The following is a 20,857-nucleotide window of genomic DNA, read 5'->3' as shown; positions in this document are numbered from 1 at the left end:
CGGATCAAGGGAGGGGAGGGTGCCGGATCGCAGGGAGGGCCTTCGGGGGGAGCAATGCCGGTTCTCGTGGGGGGGAACGTATCAAAGCGAGTTTCCATTATTTCCTATGGGGAAACTTGCTTTGATAAACGAGCATTTTGGATTACGAGCATGCTCCTGGAATGGATTATGCTCGTAATCCAAGGTACCACTACAGTGGAACCTTGGTTTACGAGCATACTTCGTTCCAGAAGCATGCTCGAAACCAAATTACTCATATATCAAAGCGAGTTTCCCCATAGGAAGTAAGGGAAACTCGCTTGATACGTTCCCACCCACCCCTACCCCCAAGGTCAGCGGCGCTGCTCCACCCCTCTTCCCCCCGAGAACCGGCATCGCTCCCCCACCCGCTCGCAAACAACATTCAATCTTACACACACACCCCATCTGGCACCGGCACGCAGCCCACAGGACGTGCCGGTGCCAGAAGTTCCTACCTCTTGCCTGGGCCTTGAGCATCTGCACATGCTCAAGGACTTCTGGCCGAGAATCTCGCGCGGGGGGGAGGGGGGGCATTCGCGAGTGGGAGGGTGGGGCAATGCCAGTTCTCGGGGGGTGCTCGCAAATCGAATCAATGTTCGGTTTGCGAGAATGTTTTGCTCGTCTTGCAAAACACTCGCAAACCGCGTTACTCGCAAACCGAGGTTTGACTGTATTTTCTGACATCGTTCCTGACTTTCCTCCTTTGAAGCTTTTCAGATTCAGTAAAGAAAATAATGTGATGTGTGTTGCATATTTAATGCAATCTCTTCTGTCTTTTGTTGTTATGACAGTGCATGAATAGTTTTGACAGAGCAATGAATTACAACAGCTCCCTCAGCCTACCAGACAAAACTCTGCAGTTTATTAAAGACCATCCTCTGATGTACGACTCTGTGACTCCTCTGGGGAATAAACCCCAGTTAGTCAAACGAGATGTGAACTACACACAGATCGTCGTGGACAGGGTGAAAGCTCTGGACAGCAATACATACAATGTCATGTTCATCAGTACAGGTATGGTGCCAAAAATTAGATTTTAATATTTTCCATTCGTGCATGAGTGTACTTGGGTATGTAACTGTGTTCTGAGAAAGAGAATAAGGAACAGAATTGTAATTAAAGTATTATTATTATCAAAGCCAATTGGGTCTGGGCATAGAGTAGAGGAAGAGGGAGGGCACCATCCCTTACATCCTTTGGGCCAGCAGTCACACACGGAGCCACCTGGGCTTTTTCTCTGGGAGCATCGGAGACCACTGAGGAGAAAACAATGAATAAAGGCAAAACAAAGGAAAATAAATAACTAGCCCACTTCAGCTTTCAAAAGCACTGACTTGTGTGAAATGCTACAAGATAGCAGCCACAGTTTATAAAATATAGTCAAACCTCGGTTTACGAGTAATGCAGTTTGCGAGTGTTTTGCAAGACGAGCAAAACACTCGAGCAAACTGTAACTCGCAAACCGAGCCTTGACTCGATTTGCGAGCCCCGACCCGACCGCGGTAACCGGCAGTATTGCTCCCCCCAAGGCCACCGGCGCTGCTCCCTCCCTTCACGATCGTCTCCTCCCCATCTACTGACCAGCCCTGTCCTTACCCATGTGCCGACGGAGTTAGAAATGGCCTGCCGCCAGTCTGCTGCTGAGCCTTGAGCATCAGCGCATGCTCAAGGCCTTCTGGATCTCACCCTCACCGAGATTCTCATGAGAATCTCGGAGAGGGTGAGATCCAGAAGGCCTGAGCATGCGCAGATGCTTAAGGCTCAGAAGCAGACTGGCGGCAGGCACTTTCTATCACCGGCGGCACCAGGGGTAAGGACAGGGCCAGTCGGGGAGGGGTGGGAGGAGGCGATAGCAGCGCCGGTGGCCTCGGGTGGAGCATGGGAGTCGGGGTGCGTCCAGCAGGAGTGAGCCAGCACCTGAGAGTCCCGGCAGAGAGGGTAGTGGCATCCAGGGGGGGAGGGGCAGCATCCGGGAGTGGCAGGGCCAACAGTGCCTAGTCGGGCTCGTTGGCGGCAGCAGTTTGCTTACAGCCAGCACCCTGGACCGGGGCGCACCATCACCACCCACACAACCCGCAGAGAGAGGCAGCGAACATTAGTGAGGCAGCGAACAGCAGCAGAGGAGGAGAACTGGAGGAACCGTGTGCATAGGTCTGTGGCAGAGGCAACGGTGGAGGCGTCGCTAATGGTAATTAAGTTTTTGGGGATGTGGAACGAATTGTTCTAGTTTACACTAACTCTTATGGGAAAAGTTGCTTTGATATACGAGTGTTTTGGTTTACGAGCATGCTTCTGGAACGAATTATGCTCGTAAACCAAGGTACCACTGTACTTTGTATTAGTTCATCTCTCAATAAACTTTCAGGAACTTTCTGTCTGCTGAAGCCCAGGCCACACTAATAGTAACAAAAATGTGTGACAGGCCGGCCTTTGCAGAGTGCACCAAGTTCATTCAGGCACTGAGAGGACTTGTGTGGCCAAAAGAAGAGAACGGGAACACGAAGGCCTTGAGCATGCGCAGATGCTTAAGGCCCAGCGCGAAGGAGGCAGATCTTCGGGCACCGGCAAGTCCTGTGCGTTGGTGCAGGTGCCAAATGGGGGGTAAGAAATGTGATCAGGTGGGTGGTTGGGTGCCTTTTTGATGCCGGATCGTGGTGGGGAGGGGGTGCGACGCAAGCAGAGGGTGCCGGTTCGCAGGGGGGAGCGCCACGAGTGGGGGGGGATGGCGGATCACGTGGGTGGGGCCTTCATGAGCGGGGGGAGCAATGCCGGTTCTTGGAGGGGTAGAGCAGCACCGCTGGCCTGGGGGATGGGGTTGGGTGGGAACGAATTAAGCGAGTTTACCTTAGCTCCTATAGGGAAACTCGCTTTGATATACGAGTATTATAGTTTACGAGCATGCTTCTGGAACAAATTATGCTCGTAAACCAAGGTACCACTGTATAAGAATGTACTGTAACTAACTGATGCTGTCTTTATTCCTCCTGTAAATTTGCCCTCACTTATTTTCATGGTATCTCTAACAATGCAGATGCAGGCTGCATGCTTCTTCATTGGGTTTTTGCTTTCCTACCACCATGTGGAGACTGAAACCACTAGTTTGATGATTTCACTTGTGCAGTCCACAACCAACTAGTATCTCTCAGTCTCCAATAAGATGGTAAGCAAGGGAGACCTATATGTAGTAAGAGGACTGGCCAGAGATAGTAAGAGGGAATTTCCTTCCTTGGAGAAGGTGCCCAGTGTTGGAGCTGGTTAGGCTCACAAGAAATAAATAAACTAAAGTAAAATAGGGAGATGAAGGTGAAATAAGAGGGCTATGATCAGCTGGAGTAGCCCCATACAGCGCAATAGAGCTAAATGCAGTGAGGCAGGGGACCCTTCCCGCCTCCAGTCTGCTACTGTTTGTAGGTGCATTTCTGCTGTTCTTTCTGTCCTCATCCTCTGCTCTCGGGAGGGGTGACCTGAGGTACTCAGATTCTCTCAGGAGCAGGAGGTGCAGTAGCTCGGAAATTCCTGGGTAAAAGGAGGATTTTGCTGCTATTGAGCATGCTGAGAGAGGTTGTACAGCACACAGCATGGTGGCTCAAGTCAGTGGGCCTGCGACAGCTGCTTCTGCAGCATTGGTGTTAGCACCTGTTGCCACTCGTGCAGAGAAAGAGTATGGTTGCGACAACAGCAGCGATCTCATGTGGACCTGAAGGTACTTTCACTTCTAACGGAAATCCATGTTTGGGTGAGGCTATGGTTTTGGAGGGAATGGCCACTATTTTGTCAAGAGCTGCAATAGAGAATTACCAGATGGATGGCTCTGGCGCTAAGCTCAGATGAAGTCCAGAAGAGGCCCAACCGTTCAGTCTTATATCTCAGGACTAGGGACTAGGTACCAGGAATGGACTTTAGCCCAGAATTTGTGTTGTTAATGGACTAGACCATCTACCTCTAGAAAGACTTGGGAAAAGAAACCCCAATGGGGTTTATCAAGTAAAGAAGAGTCTCTTGATAGCAAAGAGATATAGACTTGTATCAGAGGACTCGGGCTTAGCAAATTTACTGAACCCTCTGGAGGGACACTTGGGGACCCTGGCAGAGCTTCTGATAGAGTCTCTTGAGGAAGAGGAACCTCCTAATAAGGATCTATGTGATCCACGCACCAACGCGAAGTTCTTTTGAGACATTCTAGGTGGCGTTGAATAGCTTGAAACCTCACAAGTAACCTCCTTTATTCCGTTTGTTAATATCTGTTTTCATCTCCAAGCTACAGCAGATTTTGTGAAAGTGTGTTTTCATGATCGGCTATTTTTCATCATGTGTGACCTCAATGAGCATTGCTACAGCGTGAAGTTCTGTTTTAAATTGGGTAAGACTGCTATAGAAACTTATGAAATGTTGAAAATGGCTTATGGAGAACATGTCATGATTCGTGGAAGGTATTTTGAATGTTACTCATACTTTAAACGTGGTCATAAATCGGTGGAAGACATCAAAGTGATGTTAACAGGTTTTTTTGGACAGTCGCGGTGTTGTTCACTATGAATTTCTGCCACAAGGACAAACTATCAACTAAAATTACTATCTGAAAGTCTTGAAACGACTCCGTGAGAGAATCGGGAGGAAGCGGCCTGAAGTTTGGAAGGAGTAGTCATGGTTTCTGCATCATGAGAACGCATCCACTCATACTGCCGGAAAAATCCATGAATTATGCACAAAAAACATGATGACAGTTCTTCCCCAGCTACCTTTCTCTTCCTGACTTGGCCCATGCTGACTTCTTTTGTTTCCTAAATGTAAATCCACGCTGAAAGGAAAGCCATTTGATACCACTGAAGACATAAAGCAAAATTAGAAGCAGCAACTTTTGGTGATTCCTGAAGATGCGTTTAAGGACTGTTTCCAGAAGTGGAAACGACATTGGGAAAAGTGTATACATAGGGAAGAGGAGTACTTAGAAGGGGGACCCAATGGAATAAGTTGTAAGATTGTTTAATACATTTTTATAAAATCATCCTGGAACTTTTTGTGCAGACCTCATATTTCAGCAATTAAACAAGATGTTGATTTGAATTTAAAGAAAAATCCATCTCTCTCTCAACCTAAAAACACAAGGATCACAGAACCCCCCCCCCCCCTCCCCTCCTGTATGATGTATGGAAACAGTCAATCACTATGTACTAAAGTTGTTCAAATCCATTTACAGAAATTCAAAAAATGAATGCTGTGATTGATGACAATTTACAACACACATTCGGACACAAAAACTGTGTGAGAAAAATGGACTGTGGTACTTTTTTAAAACTCATTTGCCAAGTTTCAAAGGATCTGTAGGATAATTTAGCTGGCTAGTGGCAATCATAATCTTGATTCGGCCATCAGTCTTAACATAACATAGCATCGTTCTTATTAACTGCATAACAGTAAGTTCAACGCGGTTTACAAAAGACTATAAACAATAAATAATATCATTAAGACCACCTTAACTACTGTATTTCTTGGTTAGTGTAACAACTTCTTGAATCCCTATACCATTAGGCACAAAGTTAAATAAAACCCTATACATCAAATCTCGTAAGAAAATATAGAACTGAGTTTTCTGATCTTAAATTCCCTGAGAAAAACTCACTGTTACAGATTCCACATAATGTATTTTGGCAATCCACAGTATCTCTGCTTCACAGGAGAATATACGAGTACATTGATAAATACTGAGGTAAACCTGAAATGTTCTCTTCTTTTAAAAGGAAACTGAAAAGTTGGGTGACAGTTGATAACCTGTAAAAGGCCATGGCGTTTTGCCTGATGAAACAATTTTTTTTTTTTTTTTTTAATAATTTCTTTATTCATTTTTAAACTTACATCAAGTGTACAGTAAATATCAACCAAATATAATACAACATCACTTGAAAAATTTTCAATATCATACACCAAGAAGATTTAACCCCACCCCCCTCCCAAATTCATATACAACTAATATATACCACATGAAAATAATATCTTACGACAATCATCTATATATTCTTAATGGAAAAACAAGAAATCCCCCCCCTCAAATCCACATGTGTATTAAGATTGGGAAAAGTGTAACTTATTCATTACTATAATTTAATTTTTTGATTTTCATTTCCATTCACTGAAGACATCCATTCTGTTTTCCCCAGAGAAAAGCCACTTATCTCTGGGGAAGCAGCAGATACTTTTTGGGATTCCCCCCAGATACTTGTGACTGGACTGGTCAGTGTTGGAAACAGGATGCTGGGTTGGATGGACCCAATATACTGTAGCAATTCTTCTGCTCTTATTCCATCAGAAGCCAGGAATCAGCACAGCACTATGAGACTAATCCATATAGATTCTTAGCACAGTGCCTCTCAGCCCTTGTCTAGAGAAACACCTTGTCAGATTTACCTCATGTATATTGATTATAATAATGCTGAAAACCCCACTGGCTGGATGTGCATCCAGCAGAGGGTTGAATGATTAAAGCAAATTTCTTTTCAGGCTTCTGAGAAACCCATAAGAACATAAGAATTGCCAAAGTGGGACAGACTGAAAGTTTATCAAGCCCAATATCCTGTTTCCAACCGTGGCCAACCCAGGTGACAAGTTCCTGGCAAGAACCGAAAGAGTAAAACAAATTTTATGCTACTTATCCTAGCGATAAGCAGTGGATTTTCCCAAGTTCATCTTAATAATGGCTTATGGACTCTTCTTTTAGGAAATTATCCAAACCTTTTTTCAAACCCTGCTAAGCTAACTGCTTTCACTACATTCTCTGGCAATGAATTCCAGAATTTAATCACACTTTGAGTGAAGAAATATTTTTTCCAGTTTGTTTTAAATCTGCTACTTAGTAGCATCATTGCATGCCCCCTACGTCTAGTATTTTTGGAATGAGTAAACAAGTGATTCACATCTAATCATTCCAGTCCTCTCAGTATTTTATAGACCTTTGTCATATCTCCCTTGAGCCATCTCTTTCTCCAAGCTGGAGCCCTAGCTGTTTAGGGAAGTTGTCCCATCATTTGTCACTCTTCTCTGTACCTTTTCTAGTTCCGCTATATCTTCTTTGAAATGTGGTGAGCAGAACTACACACAGTTTACTGGGAAAATAGCCTAATTTTATGCTTAGCTCTAGCCCTTAGCAGCAGGACAATCCTGCAACATGTTAATTGTATCTTTGTGTTGATGACACACCTGTACCTCATTTGGGCTTGCAGAGTCCAATATCATGTTTATTTATGAGTTAGCAGCCTACAGACACAACAAGCAGTAGAACATTTCTTCTCATTTCAGATGAAGGAACTTTGCACAAGGCTATGAGTTCTGAGCACGGAATGCATATAATAGAGGAAGTAAAGCTTTTCCCAGATTCTGAGCCCATTCAGACACTGCTGCTATCCTCTAAAGAGGTAAGATGCACCTGGAGAAATAAAAGATTTCAGCATCCTAATTAGGTGGTGGGTGACTTGGCTTAGCTGGTGTATACCCATGAAAGTATTGATATGTGTGTGATTAATCAAACTTTTTTTAAAAAAAAATTCCATCCCAGTGGAATGTACATGATTTTTAGTGCTAAACTCTGCAATTTCCACAGAAGTTGGAAAGAAATATTCAGAAGGGGCTGAGAATGTCTGTTTGGGGGCAAAATAACTTTCTAAACAGTTAACCAAGTGGGATAAAATATGGCATGAGAGAAAAACCTGGTAAAAAGGCACAATGAATGGGGAGGAGATGATCTGGAGGGATTTTTTTGTGCTTATAAGTTCCTGCATATGATGGGAGGGCAGAAGAAAAGTGCCTCCAACAAAAAATGCCCCAGTACATTGTAATATAGTGATTAAAGAATTTCACCTTTCAAACGCCCTTCTCATCTCTCCTGATCAGACACACAGAAAGCACAGACACACATGTACAGGCATACATAAACAGGTGTATCTCCTCTACACACACCAACATACAAACATGCATGCACAGACACACACAGACATACCTTTAATATTTAAAGTAAAATAATTTATGAAAGTTACCCATGTCCACCCTTCCTATTTTCAGATGTTCATTTGAAATGAGCTAGTTCAAAGCGGGAGGGAGAGAAGCTAAATATTGCTGTCTAATCTTGAGGGGGCAGAAGAAAAATATTGCATAACAATGACTCAGGGCTTCTTTTACTAAGGTGCGCTAGCATTTTTAGCGCACGCAGCAGATTAGCGCGGCAAACCTTACGCTACGTGGCTAGAACTAATGTCAGCTCAATGCTGGCGTTAGTGTCTAGCGTCCGCGGCATTGTAGCGTGCACTATTCCGCGTGTTAAAGCCCTAACGCAATTTAGTAAAAGGAGCCCTCAGTGAGCAGTGCAAGAGCAACTGCTGTGGATTGTGGAATAAGTAGCAGAGCTTGCTCTTTATGACCAATGTGAGCCAGCTCCTTTGTGGGAGAAGGGGATTATTTAAGAAGTTACATTAACTCGTAATTCTTTCCTGTTCAACTGTATTTGTATTCACACAAGTAAGACCTTTGATCAATTACATCTATGTATGGAGTTATTTTAATAAAACATTTTTTCTATGTAAAGCATGTTAGACTTGGAAAGTAGCTGTTATAAAATTGTGTGCGGGTATACACATAAAGAAAATGGATGCTTTGCAAGATTGTGCCTATTTTTATGCGCCCTGGAGTAAATTCTGTATATGTCGCCCAAAAATCAGAGGCAGAAAGGTTGGTGCTTAGTGTGATTCTATAAACCGCCTCTGGAGTTAGACAATGGTTTATAGAATCACACCTAGCGCCCGTCCGCCTGACTAACAGGCATAGGATGAAAACCAGGCCTAAATGCCTGCAACGAAGTTGTGCACAGATCGGGTATATTCTGTAACAGTGTGCCCAACTTTTAGGAATGCCCATAACCTGTGCATGCTCCTTCACGGGCCACATGCCCTTTGAGATCCAAGTACTAGAATTTAGGCACACCACTTTATAGAATGCACTTGGAAAATTGTTCATGTAAATTCTAATTTTCCTTTAGCATTGCTTCATTGTCTTATGATGAGGTTTCTCTCTCTCTTCCATCACAAGATTGCGCTACTTGGTATTCCATTTCTTCTTTTTTATATGAGGCATCTCTCCTGCCGCGATGGTTAGGTTGCCAGGCCGCTGAACTGATGGCGCCAGTGGCCATCAGCTCAGCGGCCCGTTTTTCGGCACTTAGACCTGGTTTTATTTCGTCTAAGTGAAAAAGGTCTAAGTGCCGACTAAACTGTATTGGTTATACCTGTTGTACGGCTAGGTGTAGGTCGGCCCACCTCCCGCCCACTGCCCGCCCTTTCCCCTCCTCTAAACACACCTCTTTTCTCTCTGTGCGTTTAGAGGCAGGGGAAAGGCCTAAGTTGGTTTTAGATACGTCTAAAAACCAGCTTTGGTTATGGGTACTTGGACGATCAGGCTTTTTGATCGTCCAAGTAGCCATTTAGGACACTTTTTAGATGTTTTTTGGGTTTTTTTTGATTATTACCCCCATAGAGTTTAAAACTGTCTGATTCGCCATATTATACAGGCAGAGGCTTCCAATCATCTCACTTTGTTCTTTTCACGTTTGCATTATTCATCTAATAGACTGAGTAATACATTTTTATTGCATTTTCCCCCTTATAGAGGTAAACATTTTAGACGTCAGTTCTTCTTTTACAGTTAGTACTTTTAGTTAAACAATTGTAAGGACATCTTTCTTATCCAAAGAATTGTATTTTCCCATAGAATTATTATAGCTTCTTTTTGATGTAAATCGCCTTTAACTAAATGGTATTAGAGCAATTCAGAAATCTTGTATTAGATTAAATTAAAATAGGTTTGAGTCTATTCTGATTGCTATGCTATTTTTTTCTATTCAATTTTCAATTTCTGTATCACGCATAAAGTATAGAAAATTACTGTTCTGTCTTGTCCATAGAACCAGAGATATATCTACGCAGGTTCCAACTCTGGGGTGGTGCAAGCTCCAGTTGCATTCTGTGCCAAGTACTCAACCTGCATAGACTGTGTGTTAGCCAGAGATCCCTACTGTGCATGGAATCCACAAGAACTCACCTGTGTTAACATTCTTCAGAAAGGAATCACCGAATGGTAATGCAGCTTTAGTCATCTCTATCTATAAAACACCGAGTTGTTAATATTTTCAGAATCAAAATACTATACTTTCTTCTTTTTTTTTTTCCCATTTTTTATTTTCAAATTTTTCATAAAGTGTACAAAATATTAAAATACAATTGATGAATACACAATATCACTTTTATATCTAATACATCATATTCTAAATATATTTTTCCCCCTCTCCCTCCCCCCACCCTTCTATTACTTTTCAATCATACATTACATATTATATATCATATTATAGCATATTATGTAAATATTATTTTCACTACCTCCCCTCTATGTGTGTCACAAAGAAGATATTGAAAAGAAGAAAAGAAGAAGAAAAATCCTACTATTTATTCATTGCAATATTTTGTCAATGGCCCCCATATTTTTATAAATTTAGTATATGTCCCTCTTTGTATTGCTATTGCTCTTTCCATTTTGAATATATGACATATTGTATTCCACCAAAATGTATAATTTAGGTTGTTATAATTCTTACTATACTTTCTTCTAAGTAAATCCCTTACAACTTATATTACAATTTTTTTTCTTTTTGCAGGGATTTGATTCAGCACATAAATGGTGATGCTTCTCCTTGTTTTGGTAAGATATCTGTATGCATATTTTAGTATGAAACTGATTTCCCATTTATAAATGGGAAGGATAATGCTATAACCTAGGTATCTCCGTTTACATGTTCATTACGGTGTTCATGAATGCAAGCTTGTTTGCTTTTATGGCCGCCGCCACCACACATTGGGTAGAAGGGTTCAGCGTATTGTCTAAATCAGTGGTTCCTAACCCTGTCCTGGAGGACCACCAGGCCAGTCGGGTTTTCAGGCTAGCCCTAATGAATGTGCATGGAGCAGATTTGCATGCCTGTCACTTCCATTGTCTGCAAATCTCTCTCATGCCTATTCATTAGGGCTAGCCTGAAAACCCAATTGGCCTGGTGGTCCTCCAGGACAGGGTTGGGAACCACTGCTCTAAATGACACCCAGATCTGTTTCTTGGATGCTGGCCCCTCAAGGTGGACCCTAGCATCTGATAACTATGATTTGGGTTATTCTTCCATTGCTTGCTCTGGATCGGTATATCATGGAATATTGCTACTCCTTGGGTATTGGCCAGGTACTAGTTTTTTTTGTTTTTTTTAATTCTTTATTCATTTTCGATCTTACATCAAGTGTACAAACATTAAAACAATACAGTTAAACACTCCGTGCATTCCGTGCTCAGAACTCATAGCCTTGTGCAAAGTTCCTTCATCTGAAATGAGAAGAAATGTTCTACTGCTTGTTGTGTCTGTAGGCTGCTAACTCATAAATAAACATGTTAAACACTTGACAATCTTTCTATTTTATCTTATAATACATAAAATTACCACCCTCCCCTCCCATCATTCTCTCTATTATTTCCCCAATACAAATAATAAAATATAAAACCTCTCCCTTCCTAACATTAGACAGTGTATATTTCAATAGAAAATGGTATTTACTCATTACAATAAGAAGTTAAGGGCTCCCAAATTTTATTAAAATTCTTATAGTTCCCTTGTTGTATAGCTATTGTTCTTTCCATTTTATATATGTGACATAATGAGTTCCACCAGAAATTATAATTGAGTCTACTGTAGTTTTTCCAATTATTTGTGTTATGCTGAATGGCGACTCCTGTCATTATTAATAAAAGTTTATTGTTATTTGATGATATTTGGCTCTTTTTCCTCATTGACGTACCGAATAGTACTGTATCGTAAGATAATGCCACATGCTTTTCCAATAAAAAATTTACTTGATCCCAAATTGAGTTCCAAAAGGCTAAGATAAAGGGACAATAAAACAAAAGATGATCTAAAGTCCCTACTTCAAGATTACAGTGCCAGCATCTATTAGACTTTGAACTATTTAACTTTTGTAATCTAACGGGTCCAAAACGCTCTATGCAGAAGAAAAAAACAAGTTTGTCTCATAGATGCAGACATTGTACATCTCATCCTCCAAGACCAAATTTGTGGCCATTGAGATGCTGAAATTTGATGCTTAATCTCAATGCTCCAAATATCTCTAAGACCATTTTTAGGTTTCTTTTTAAAGGATTCACTTATACTAGTGACCTGGATTGGCCACTGTGAGAACGGGCTACTGGGCTTGATGGACCATTGGTCTGACCCAGTAAAGCTATTCTTATGTTCCCAATGTGCATCACTTTGCATTTGTTCACATTAAATTTAATCTGCTATTTGGATGCCCAGTGTTCCAGTTTCCAAAGGTCTGCCTGCAATTTTTAAATCTGCATGTGTTTGTGTCATCTGCAAATGTAATCACCTCATTCATCGTTCCAATTGCCAGATCATTTATAAATAAGTTAAATTGCACTGGTCACAGTACAGATCACTGCAACACTCCACTATTTACCTTCCTCCATTAAAAAAAATGGCCATTTAACTTACTCTCTGTTTCTGTCTAATAACCAATTCCTAATCCACAACCGAACACTGCCTCCTATCCATGATTCTTTAATTTTCCCAGCAGACTTTCATGAGGAACTTTGTCAAAAGCTTTCTGAAAATCTAGATACATTACAACAAATGGCTCACCTTTATCCACATGTTTATTCACACCTTCAAAAAAGTCAAGCAAATTGGTAAGGCAAGACCTCCCTTGGTTGAACCCATGCTGACTCTCTCCCATTAAATTATGCTTGTCTATGTGTTCTACAATTTTACTTTTTATAATTGTTTCTACTATTTTGCCTGACACTGAAGTCAGACTTACCAGTCTATAATTTCCCAGATCTCCCCTGGAACCCTTTTTAAAAATCAGCGTAACATTGGCCACTCTCCAATCTTCAGGTACTACAAAAAATTTTAGTGACAGTTTACAGTTCACTAAGATTAGATCAGCAATTTCATATTTGAATTCTTTCAGTACCTTGGGATCTATACCATCTGGTCCAGGTGATTTTTCACTCTTTAACTTGTCAATTTGGCGTAATATGTCTTCCAGATTCACAGAGATTTCTTTCAGTTCCTCCGCATCATCGCTTTTAAAAATCATTTACAGTTTGGGTAGATCTCTTACATCTTGTTCCGTAAAGACCGAAGCAAAGAACTCATTGTCTCTCCACTATGGCCTTATCCTCCCTGAGCACCCTTTTGCTCCTTGATCATCCAATAGTCCCCCAGATTCCCTCCCAGTTTTTCTGCTTCTGATGTACCTAAAAAATTGTTACTAAGAGTTTTTGCCTCTTTAACAAGTTTCTCTTCATATTATTTTTTTAGCTTTCTTTATTATTGCTTTGCATCTAACTTGCCAGTGCTTATGTCTCTTCTTAGTTTCTTCATTTGTACTCTTTTTTTCATTCTTTAAAGTTTTTTGTGGTTTTTTGGGGGCTATTTCACGTCATCTTTTAGCCATACCAGCTCTCATTTCCTCTTTGTTCCACCTTTGTTAATATGTGGAATACATCTGGTCTGAGCTTCCATAATGGCATTTTTAAATAATGTCCATGCCTGGTTTACAGTCTTAGCATCTGCCACTGATCCTTTTAGCTTAACCATTTTTCTCATTTTATTGTAGTCACCCTTTTGAAAATTAAATGCTGTTGCAGTAGATTTATTTAGTGATGTCACTCCAAATATCAGCTCAGATTTGATTACATTATGATACTGTTTCCCAGCAGACCCAACACAGTTATCTCCTGTACTATCCTCTGCATTCCACTAAGAACCAAATCTAAAATAGCTTCTCCTCTTGTTGGTTCCTAGACCAGTTGCTCCAAGAAACAGTCATTTATGACCTCAGCAGAACAAAAGTGATACACCTCAGTAGGCAGCATGAAAGAAAATTATAACATAGATACAAGGCTTACAATATCAGCACAATACAAATAAAACACCTTAATAGTCACACATTGGAGCATTCAGATAGCATAGATATGATGCGAATAGTGCCAATAACATACAATGAAACATCTTTAGAGACAGCCTGGGGGGAGGAGTGTATTTCAGACATTGACAGAATGTGTAGAACAAAGTGTGACAAAAGTGAATGCAAATTAATATCTACAGTACAAGTCCAAAAATCCAACCTGCTCAGGGATTGAGTAAGTCCAGATTTTCTGAATTCACTTACATTCCAGTCTCTCTCTATCCTCCCCCCCCCCCCCCCCCCCACCTCTCTCTCTACCTCTCTCTATCTCTCTATCTCTCTCTCTCTATACCTCTCTCTATCTCTACCTCTCTCTATCTCTCTCTACCTCTCTATCTATCTCTCCACCTCTCTATCTCTCTACCTCTCTCTCTCTACCTCTCTATCTATCTCTCTCTACCTCTCTCTCCCTCTCTCTATCTATCTCTCTCTCTATCTACCTCTCTCTCTCTACCTCTCTCTATCTACCTCTCTCTACCTATCTCTCTCTATCTACCTCTCACTATCTATCTATCTCTACTTCTCGTTATCTATCTATCTCTACCTCTCTCTATCTATCTATCTCTACCTCTCTCTATCTATCTATCTCTACCTCTCTCTATCTATCTATCTCTACCTCTCTCTATCTATCTCTCTCTATCTACCTCTCTACCTCTCTCTCTATCTCTATCCCTCTAGCTATCTATCTATCTCTCTCTCTATCTCTCTATCTACCTCTCTCTCTATCTCTCTCTACCTCATCCATCAGCTTAAGAAAATGGCTGAGCCCAAAGGAGGGAGCTCAGGTCTAGGGTTTCCATATGACTCCAGAAAAAGGAGGACAGTTGATACATCCAGGTTTTACTTCCATTAAAAGCAATGGAAAGAAATACCGTCTATTAGTTTACTCCCACATATTGTTGGGCTATTGCTGTATCCGGTGCCTGGGAGGGGTTCCCAATTGGCTGTTCTTTTCGTTACCTCCATCTTTCTGCTCTGGAATTTGGATTGTGTAATATATTTTTCTTTGCATTGTTTCTGGATATTGTTTGGATGTTTTTGATTTGTTTGTTTGCTTGCTTTTTAATAAAAATGGTTAAGAAAAAAAAAAAAGCAATGGAAGTAAAACCCAGATGTCCTTTTTCTGGAATAATATATATATATAAGATTTAGTGGTCCAAATCCTAAAATAATCACATTAATCCACTATACTAGTCTATTTAATTAGCAGATATTAATCTGTAGATTTTTATATATAGTGATCACCTTCAGTTATTTTACTTCCCCAATCTAACACTCTTTAGGGGAAAAGGGCCTCAGAGTTTCGAGCCATTAACCCATACGGGTCACAAGGTCATCCAGCTCACATTTCAGTCATAGGCAGAAAAACCTCTTAATGACTTTTTTTTTCTTTTATTCTTTTCACTATTTATCTTTTTACTTTTAATCTTTTATTTCTTTCATTTTCTATTAGTTTAAAAACCCAGTCATAATCTTGCACCCGTATTTGTATCCTATCAAAAAAATATCTTCAATAGTTTCACTTCGCTGCTAAATAAATAGTACAAAAGTCAAGAGCAGTAGTTCTGTCGCTACTATTACTCACAGTTCAGTCATATCCTTTATGTAGTACTTTACCAAAACAGCTAAAGATAAGTTGAACGTCTTATATTTTGTCTACGTAAAGGATATGACTGAACTGTGAGTAATAGTAGCGACAGAACTACTGCTCTTGACTTTTGAACTATTTATTTAGCAACAAAGTGAAACCATTGAAAATATTTATTGATAGGATACAAACAAGGGTGCAAGATTATGACTGGAGTGAAAAGAAAAAAAGTAGAGTTTTTCTGCCTATGACTGAAATGTGAGCTGGGTAAACTTGTCACTTCTTGTGACCCTATGAGTTATGACTCGAAACTCTGAGGCCCTTTTCCCCTAAAGAGTATTAAATTGGGGAAGTAAAATAACTGAAGGTGATCACTATATGTAAAAATCTACAGATTAATATCTGTCAATTAAATAGACTCCTTTTCTGGAGCCATATGGTAACCCTACCTAGGTCCCTAAAGCCCTCATTGTGGCTTTGCTCTCTTTCCCCCTTTCCCCCCCCCCCCACAGTCCGGTAGCTCTGTCACTCCTCAGCCCAACATGTTTTCTGTGCTGAAGCGCCAGCCACAGAGTTCCAGGCTGCCTCTGGCTTGCACTGGGCCTTTCCCTCTGACCTTCCCTACACTGTCCCTTTCCCACTTTTCTGATACAACTTCCTGTTCGCCTGGCTTCTAAGACACTCTCAGGAGAGCTGGCATATTTATTATAACAGGTTATATGTGTATAAGTATCCATTTAAATGTGTAAATGATTAAAATACTGCTATTTATGTAAATTCTTGGAACCTAACAAAAGCATCTTATAAAGTTACCCCCATAATGTTAGAGCCGTTGCTGTAAAGTGTCCTATCTTACTTTGGCCTTCAGCAAAGTGTGTAGCAAGTCTGCAATGTGGGCTTCTGTCCAGACATTTGCATCGTAGTATTGTTTAGATATTGAATTGATACAGCAGGGTCTGTTTGAGGGACAGAATCCATCTAGCCTCCCCCAACCTTCTCCCATGGATCAGTTTTTATTGGGGGGGGTTCAAAAATACAATACAAGGTATTGTGCATGGTCAAACCATATATTTCATTGAAGTCTCAAGTGAATAGAAGCTGATAGACTAAGGGCTCCTTTTACTAAGCTGCGTTAGCGTTTTTAGCGCATGCAGCATTTTAGCGCGCGCTAAACCCGCGCTACGCGGCTAGAACTAACGCCAGCTCAATGCTGGTGTTAAGGTCTAACGCCTGGCAATTTAGCGTTCGCTATTCCACACATTAAAGCCCTAACGCGGCTAAGTAAAAGGAGCCCTTAGTCAGCTTTTATTTATTTAAGGATTCTTGGAAACATACATTTTGACTAGGGGTGTGTAATGTGCACGTGGCTAATAGAGAATTTCCCTCACAAAAACTGGGAATATTATTCTACAACCATACCTTGAGTATTGTGTGCAGTTATAGTCTTTCCATCCTCTCCAAAATGATAAGATGTATGAGCAAAACTAGACAAAGTGCAGAAAAGAGTACAAAAATGATTACTGCTACTATGATTAGAGGTGGAGCAGCTCTGTTCTAAAAAAAAAAAAAAAAGACTAAACAAATTAGGGCTTTTCATTTTGGATAATAAGTGACTGAGAAGAGATACAGAGATTTATAAAATTATATGTGATGTGGAACAAGTTAATAGGGAATGGTTTTTATTCTATCAAACAGTTCTGGAGGACTCTCCATTAGATTAATTAGTAGCATGATAAAATGAGGAAATCAATTTTGAAAAAAAAAATAAATAAAAGGAACAGTTGCAAAGGTCAAAAGTTTACTAGATATATTTCATGCATTAGGAAAGGTCAATGCAAGACCAAATCAATGCTGACCTGGTAAAGTGGCTATTAAAACTAAAAAGTCAGCTTTCAAATTATGGAAAGTGGTTCCAAGTGATGAAAATAGAAAAGAGCATGAGCCCCGGTAAGTTAGCTGCAAATGTTAATAAGGCCGCCCAAAAAAGCAAACAAGATGCTAGGAATTATTTTAAAAGGGATGGTTAACAAGACTAAGAATGTTATAATGCCTCTGTATCGCTCCATGGTGCAACTTCTCCTGGAATATTGCATTCAATTCTGGTCTCCTTATCTCAAGAAAAATACAGCAGGAATAGAAAAGGTTTAAAGAAGAGCAACAAGATGGTAAAGGGGATGGAACTCCTCTGGTATGAGAAAAGACTAAAATGGTTAGGGCTCTTCAGCTTGGAAAAGAGGCGGCTGAGGGGAGATATCATTGAAGTCTACAGAATCCTGAGTGGTGTAGAATAGGTACAAGTGGATCGATTTTTCACTCCATCAAAAATTACAAAGACTAGAGGACACTCAATGAAGTTACAGGGAAATACTTTTAAAACCAATAGGAGGAAATATTTTTTCATTCAGAGAATAATTAAGCTCTGGAACACATTGCCTGAGGTTGTGGTAAGAGCCGATAGTGTAGCTGGTTTTAATAAAGATTTGGACAATTTCCTGGAGGTAAAGTCTATAGTCTGTTATTGAGAAAGATATGGGGCAAGCCATTGTTGGCCTGGATCGGTAGCATAGAATGTTGCTACTCCTTGGGTTTTGTCCAGGTACTACTGACCTGGATTGGCCACCATGAGAACGGGCTACCGGGCTTGATGGACCATTGGTCTGACCCAGTAAAGCAATTCTTATGTTCATATAAATAAATTTTGAAAAGAAACTTGCCATAGAGGCAGGAACTCACAGTAAAAAAGCTTTTTCAAGTACACTATAAGCAGGAAGTTAATGAGAGAGACAGTTGGACCATTCGATGACAAAGGGGTAAAAGTGGTGCTTAAGGAGGATAAGGCCATAGCAAAGGAAAAATGAATTATTTTCCTCTAAAAGGGTCATCTTTTCCAACTTCCTTCTTGGGAAAGGCCGAAGCAATATTTGATGACACTGATATGGAGGAGTTGAAAGAAATCATGGTTATCTCGGATGATGTAAATTGATGAGCTAAATTGTTGTGGACTACATGACATACATACCCTGTAGCATTTTGAAAGAAATAAAATAGGTTACAGGTTGATGCTAATATGTTAGCTACATTCATATTGGCTATAGTACACGATTGATATGTGGCCAATATAATGATAATTTTTAAAAAGAGATCTGGGGAATCTAATCAATTATAAACCATTAAATGTAACATCAGTGCCAGGCAAAATTATAAAAACCATTCTGAAAAAATATGAGCATATGGATAATAATAATTTATTTCTTATATACCGCCCAGCTGGAAGTTCCGGGCGGTTCACAGCAAGAGAACTGAGACATATCAGCGAAGACACAAAATACAGTAGAATTCAGTGGAATACAATATGATGCAGTACAATGTAATATAATGTAAAATCATCGCATAAATTTACCAAACAAATAGCTTAACGGTTTAGAACCAACACAGATTTAGCAGAGAAATGTATTGCTTTTTAAAGGACTTAATAAATATGCGGATAAGAGTGAACATAAGAACCTAAGTATTGCCGCTGCTGGGTCAGACCAGTGGTCCATCATGCCCAGCAGTCCGCTCATGCGGTAGCCCTCCGGTCAAAGACCAGCGCCCTAACTGAGATCAGCCCTACCTGCGTATGTCCGTGTTCAGCAGGAACTTATCTAGCTTTGCCTTGAATCCCTGGAGGGTGTTTTCCCCTATGACAGACTCCGGAAGAACATTCCAGCTCTCCACCACTCTCTGGGTGGGGAAGAACTTCCTTACGTTTGTACGGAATCGATCCCCTTTCAACTTTAGAGAGTGCCCTCTCGTTCTCCCTACCTTGGAGAGGGTGAACAACCTGTCCTTGTCTACTAAGTCTATCCCCTTCAGTACCTTAAATGTTTCGATCATGTCCCCTCTCAATCTCCTCTGTTCGAGGGAGAAGAGGCCCAGTTTCTCTAATCTTTTGCTGTACGGCAGCTCCTCCAACCCTTTAACCATCTTAGTTGCTCTTCTCTGGACCCTTTCGAGTAGTACCATGTCCTTCTTCATGTACGGCGACCAGTGCTGTACGCAGTACTCCAGGTGAGGGCGCACCATGGCCCAGTACAGTGGCATGATAACCTTCTCGGATCTGTTCGTGATCCCCTTCTTTATCATTCCTAGCATTCTGTTCACCCTTTTCGCCGCCGCCACACATTGCGCGGACTGCTTCATCAACTTGTGATCAGAACTCCCAAATCTCTTTCCTGGGAGGTCTCTCCAAGTACTGCCCCGGACATCCTGTATTCGTGCATGAGATTTTTGTTACCTACATGCACCACTTTACACTTATCCACGTTGAACCTCATCTGCCATGTTGATGCCCATTCCTCGAGCTGATTATGTCACGGTGGTTGATATAGAACTTTGTAAGTCTTAAGTGCTTTTGAAAATGAACCCCATAGTGTACTGCAGAGTTTCTCAATATGCGGTATGCAGCACTGCATGGGTCTCCTGCCCCCCCTTCCTCTTTAATTGCCGCCACCGGGAATCCCATGCCCTCCTTCCTACCCGCCCCCCTCCTCCAAAGCACCGCTGCCAACAGAGATCCCAGGTCCTCTTTCCTGCATTCCCCCTCCACCGAAGCCGACCCGAAAAGGCCTCCCTCTGATGTCAGAGGGAAGCTTTCCGGGTCAGTGGAGATCCCAGTTACCTCTTTCAAGGCTGCTCCTTCTGGCCTTCAACCACACAGGGGCGCGTCGCAGGCAGCGGCTTATGTGTGCTGCAAATGGCTGACCCAGAAGCCTTCTCTCCAACATCAGAGCTGATATCAGAGGGAAGGCTTTTGGGTCAGCCACATGCAGCGTGTAAGAGCCGCTGCCCACGACACATCCCTGTGCTGCTGAAGGAAGCGAATGTGTTGTAGCAAGTAAGGGAAAGAGGGGATATGATCGTGGGGCAAAGGAGGGGGGGGTAATTTAGGACACAGGCTGAAAGGCAAGGAAGTGGGCACAAACTTGGGACACAGAAGGAAGGGAGGGGGCACAAACTTGGGACACAGAAGGAAGAGAGGAAGGAAGCACTAACTTGGGAGAATTGTTGGGCATGAGTGTGTGAATGAGAGGGTGCACATAGGGGAACGAAGAAAGAGGAAAATTGAGGTAGAGATGCATAGGAAAGGGAAGGATGAGAGGGAGAAATGTTGGATATGGTGATGGAGAGGCTCCTGAGGAAATTAAAA

At 41.4% G+C, this 20,857-nt stretch overlaps 1 protein-coding gene across 11 annotated transcripts in view; it reads left to right on the top strand.

Annotated features, from left to right (window-relative positions):
• LOC117352366 (semaphorin-4D-like) overlaps window positions 1–20,857 on the top strand; it is a 348,824-nt gene that overhangs the window by 273,666 nt on the left and 54,301 nt on the right. For all 11 annotated transcript variants that reach the window (XM_033928889.1, XM_033928898.1, XM_033928879.1 and 8 more), the window contains 4 exons: window positions 813–1,035; window positions 7,312–7,427; window positions 9,962–10,134; window positions 10,709–10,752. In XM_033928889.1, coding sequence (XP_033784780.1) covers window positions 813–1,035; window positions 7,312–7,427; window positions 9,962–10,134; window positions 10,709–10,752 — 556 coding nt within the window. The remainder of the gene's footprint in view (window positions 1–812; window positions 1,036–7,311; window positions 7,428–9,961; window positions 10,135–10,708; window positions 10,753–20,857) is intronic.

This window comes from Geotrypetes seraphini, chromosome 1 (genome assembly GCF_902459505.1).
Source record: "Geotrypetes seraphini chromosome 1, aGeoSer1.1, whole genome shotgun sequence".
Lineage (NCBI taxonomy): Eukaryota > Metazoa > Chordata > Amphibia > Gymnophiona > Dermophiidae > Geotrypetes > Geotrypetes seraphini.
This window is presented reverse-complemented; position numbering and strand designations above follow the sequence as displayed.